Source organism: Galeopterus variegatus, unplaced genomic scaffold (assembly GCF_000696425.1).
Source record: "Galeopterus variegatus unplaced genomic scaffold, G_variegatus-3.0.2 Scaffold1793, whole genome shotgun sequence".
Lineage (NCBI taxonomy): Eukaryota > Metazoa > Chordata > Mammalia > Dermoptera > Cynocephalidae > Galeopterus > Galeopterus variegatus.
This window is the reverse complement of record NW_007727904.1, coordinates 207,897-212,593: the sequence shown is the minus strand read 5'-3', so window position 1 is coordinate 212,593 and position 4,697 is coordinate 207,897. Positions and strand designations below refer to the sequence as shown.

The 4,697-nt window shown below is 34.3% G+C and overlaps 1 protein-coding gene across 6 annotated transcripts in view; it reads right to left on the bottom strand.

Moving 5' to 3' along the window:
* Positions 1–577: 577 nt before the first annotated feature.
* SENP6 (SUMO1/sentrin specific peptidase 6) overlaps positions 578–4,697 on the bottom strand; it is a 110,479-nt gene continuing 106,359 nt past the window's right edge. For 5 of the 6 annotated variants that reach the window (XM_008578977.1, XM_008578979.1, XM_008578976.1 and 2 more), the window contains 3 exons: positions 3,578–3,646; positions 3,320–3,470; positions 578–1,746 (listed from right to left, as the gene is read on the bottom strand). In XM_008578977.1, the coding sequence (XP_008577199.1) occupies positions 1,540–1,746; positions 3,320–3,470; positions 3,578–3,646 (427 nt within the window). In that variant the 3' untranslated portion in view covers positions 578–1,539. The remainder of the gene's footprint in view (positions 1,747–3,319; positions 3,471–3,577; positions 3,647–4,697) is intronic. The other variant, XM_008578980.1, reaches the window with a different exon arrangement.

The following is a 4,697-nucleotide window of genomic DNA, read 5'->3' as shown; positions in this document are numbered from 1 at the left end:
ATTGCTGATGATAAAATATGGCCTTTTTATTCTCAACTAGTTTTGTATGTGCATTTAAAAATTCATTATTTAATAAAAATGGCTTTTAAAATATATATTTCAAATCTCAAAGTTAATTACCTCAAGGAAGGTAATGTATACTATATCATTTGAAAAATAATGAATAGTTTCTGCAGATATATGCAAGATACCTACATGAGTTGTAAACCTGTCATCAAAACCATCACATTTTCGTATTTTTTTTTTTTTTGTCTTTTTCCGTGTCCGGCAACGGATCGCAACCCTCAGTGTCGCCCCCGTACCGGACCGGGACCGGCAACGGGATCGCAACCCTCGGTGTTGCTCCCGCGCCTCGCTCAGCCAGTGAGTGGGAACCGGTCTGCATGTGGGATCCGAACCCTCGGCGGGAGCGCCGCCGCGCTTCCCAAGCGGCGCACTACAGCAGTGCGCCACCGGGCCGGCCCACATTTTCGTATTTTTAAAGGGGAATTCAAAGTAGGAGATTTTTACTGCATTATGCAATTGATTAAAGACAGTACTTTCACATGTAAAAATAATTTACACTGAAAACTCAAGCAAAAGTCTGATACTCTGTTTATCAAAATAACAAGAAATGAGCAATGAAAAAATAGCAAAAGCTATTACAAAAAATAGTAAATTCCTATTTAAATTCCTGTGTTTACACAGATAAAAATGTTCATCAATTAACTATATCATACAGATTGTAGCATACTCTAAGCTATAATACAGAAAGGTAACATGGATACTTGAAATTCAAGATGCACTTACCAAATAGTTTTAACCTGAGTCTTTCTGATGTCTTCAGAAATGCATTTGAAAATAACGTATGCAATTATAGTTATTTTTTAGTAGTATAACTCAAGGTTGTTTTTCTTTGAATTGCTTACTATTGCCTTTTCTTAAATAGCTATGTAAAATTTAAATATTTATTACATTTCTTGAGTTCTCTGAATACACAGGAGTGTATGAATTGAAAAGCTCTTACTTTTTTCCTTGTATACAGGCATATGAAGATGTCTTCTTTGTTCAAACGGCCTTAGATTTTATCTTATTTTCATATTTTGAGTTATTTTAGAACAATTGTAAAAAGTCAAAATATTAGTCAAAATATCAGTCATAATACCTGAATATTCCCATGAAATATATCACCCCAATGAGGAACTATACAAGTTCATTAAAGAATATCAAATTAATCATTTCCTCCTATAAATATTTTCTTTTTATTTATTTTGTGTTTCGAAGTTGCAGTTTTAGGTACTATTAACAGAAAATACATAACAAAAGCTTCCTAACAAGTGAAAAAAATAATTATAAATGCTGGAAAAATTGGCCTCATTAACATATTTACAGACTTTTACTTAATACATACTCCTTTGGAAATTAATTATATGACATTTATACAAACATTAACATTTCCCAATCACTCTGAATGGTGGGCGCTTCAGTTCTTTATTGTCTATACCCAAAGTTGAAAGTCATTTAGTTTCTGAAGGCAGAAATGACGGACAACAGAAATGGTCAATCTGAGACACTGTTGACATGTTCTGTTCCTTCGCCTAAAGATGTTTCTGTTGTATAAGTGTCCTTAAGCTTCTTTTTCTCTTTGCTCTGATCTTCCTGCAGATTCAGAATTATGTTTCGGATTTCTTCTCTTTTGGTTTTCATTCTTGGGGGAGGAAACCAGTTTGCCAAATTCATAGGTAGTTCAAAATTGAGAATTGGATTCTTAAAATAAAAATATTAAATGAATATTAGAAAATTATAACAACAGTTTAGTTTCAATCACAAAAGCACTTCAAAGTTAAAAATGATAATATCAGTAACTCATTCAATATGTATTTACTCATTACCTATCATGTGCCAGGCATTTGCTAGACAATGAAGATATAAGACATTTTCTGCCTACAAATCTTATTGTCTAGATCAGGGTTGGCAAGACAGCCTACTGCCTGTTTTTGTAATAAAGTTTTATTGGAACACAGCCACACTCATTTACACATGGTCTGGGGATGCTTTCACTTGACAACAGCAGAACTGCGAGTAGCAACAGAGACCATATGGCTGTAAAGCCTAAAATATTTACCATCTGGCCATTTATAAAAAGGTTTGCCAGCCCCAGTCTAGGTAGACAGATAATTCAAATATTTAAACAATAAATATGACAAGTATCATAACAGGAGAAGTATAGAGTATGATGAAAGTATGTATCTGGGGGCTTCAAACAATTCCAAGAGAAAGTAATGGTTAAGCTAAGACCTGAGAATGAGTAGCTGTTTAGCCAGACAAGGAATGAAAGAAACAATAGGAAAGAGTATTCCAGGTAAGGAAATAGATATCAAGGCGTAGAGGAAACAAAGAACATGACACAATATGAGAAACTGAATGACATTCAGGTGGATGATATATAGAACGCTAGAGTGAGAATGGTAGGAAAATGAGGCCAGAGGCTTGAAGAGGCATTGAATCAGGCAGGTGCTTAAAGGCCACATGAAGGATTTTGGTTTTTAATTCAATAGCAAAAGGAAGCCACTATAAAATTTAAAGCAGGAAAGTAACATGATTAGATTTGGTTTTTTGGAAAACAACCATAAAAAAAAGAAAGCAGGAGGCATGGGAATCTGTTAGAGATTGGTGTAGCAGTTTAGAATAGTGATACTAGTATACTGGACTTAGAAAGTGAGAGTAGTGATAAAGTAATGAACATCTGACATTAAGTGATAGAAAACACAGGATTTAGTGGTTTATCCTCTGGATGGTGAATGAAGAAGGAGTCAAGATAACTGTAAAGAATATCCAAGAGAGGTGATGGGGGAACTATACATACGAAGCCAAAGGGAGAGTGAGGAAGGAATTGTCAATAGTGTCAAATGGTGCAGGCAGTTCAAAAACAATTTTAATATACGGGTAAAGATGAAGCCAGATTTTAGAGATTGAAAAGCAAGTCGGATTTGTGGAAATGGAGACAGTGAATATAAGTACTTCTCAAGAAATACATCTATGAAGGGGAGAAAAGAGAGTAAAAGACGCAGTCTGAATCATGAAAGAGATTTCTTTAAGGTAGAAAAAGCCAGCGGAGAGGATGGCTTGATCAGTAATGAAATGAGGTCAACGTGCCTTGGATTTGATGAACTATAAATATAGTATTATTATGCCTTAAAAGTTCTCCAGTTTGGAAGTTTTTGCATCCTGGAATAACTTTTGAAAATGATAGTTTTCAAACTCTTTAAAATATTTGCTCACTGTGTTTTTTACACTAACATAAAGTCAAATACACTATATCCAACAAACTGAAACCCACCTCAAAAAAGCTCTCTACATACTGCAATACATACACACCACAGTCACTGAAGTTGTTTTGCTGTGGTACTTTTGGATTAGAGCCCTTCATAACATCTTTGGAAAAACTTCTTTTGCTTCCTTTTTTAACTTCCCATTCCACTTCTAAATACCTGCAATAATGCATATATATGAAGAACACACACATATGTAAATATACGTAATTCCTCATCCCCACCAAAATTCAAAAACAAAATGCAAAGTGTGATTATGAACTTACTCTCTCAGAATTTTGACAACATTTGACCGAGAAGGGCCTCTGAGTGAATCCATAAGTAGGATACAAGGTCTGCAGGGTAGAAATGACCAAAAATTGAATACTTCATAATGTTACAAAGGCATAAAAAGAATAAAAATGGTATATTAACAGTAAAATTTAAAACCCTCAAAATTCCCTTGGTATGCCTCAGTAAATATCGGGGGGAGGGTGAAATAAACTTCATAGACACATACGGCCTAATAATACTTAAATATCTATGGATACACTAAATATTGAATTATAGAATATTAGTTTAACCATACCTTAGTTATAAATATGTTACATTAAAGTTCCACAATTGGTTCCTAAAAATACCTCAAAATTTGGAGGGAAGTCAAAACAATTCTGAAAACTTGAACAACTCCATGCTCCAAATCAACAAAAGTAAAAGAAAAATAATCCCATTTTTAACTAAAACCTATTACAGATAACAAAACAGGTAACCACCACATAAAAGAACTAGTTTGAATGCAGTGTTTTTTTGCAAGATTCCACTTCAGAACACTCTGTATAACTCAGATTCAATCCTTAAAATTTCAAATCTACAAAGCTATGTTGTAAACCCAAGTAAGCAAGGAAGTTTCATGTAGTGTCAAAAGTCCTGAAATGTTTGAAGATCAACGTTCTTCCTTGCTAAAATTTTACAGGATTTGGAGCAGATCTCTTAAGTACCCTAGGTCTCTATATTTTCCTTTATAAATAAAGCTTACTTTTCAAAGTCTTTTTTTTTTAAAGTCTCTTAATAAAGTCTCTGCCAACATTTTCTATAAAAAAGTCAAAGGAGACTAACTCTAGAGATAGTGAATACTTAACCTAAGAAGTTGGCAGTTTAGTCTCAGACAAAATGTACTTCTGAAAACCAAAAGTGACTCCTTCATTTGGTGTTCCCATCTGGAATATGTCCTGTATAACTGTCTTGAGTCACTCCACAGCCTTCATATAGAAGCTATGGAGGCTGGCCGGCTAGCTCAGTTGGTTAGAGCATAGTGTTACAATACTGAGGTCAAGAGCTCAGATCCCTCTACCAGCCAGCCACCCCCCCCCCCCAAAAAAAAAAAAAAAAGGAAAAAAAAAAAAAAAA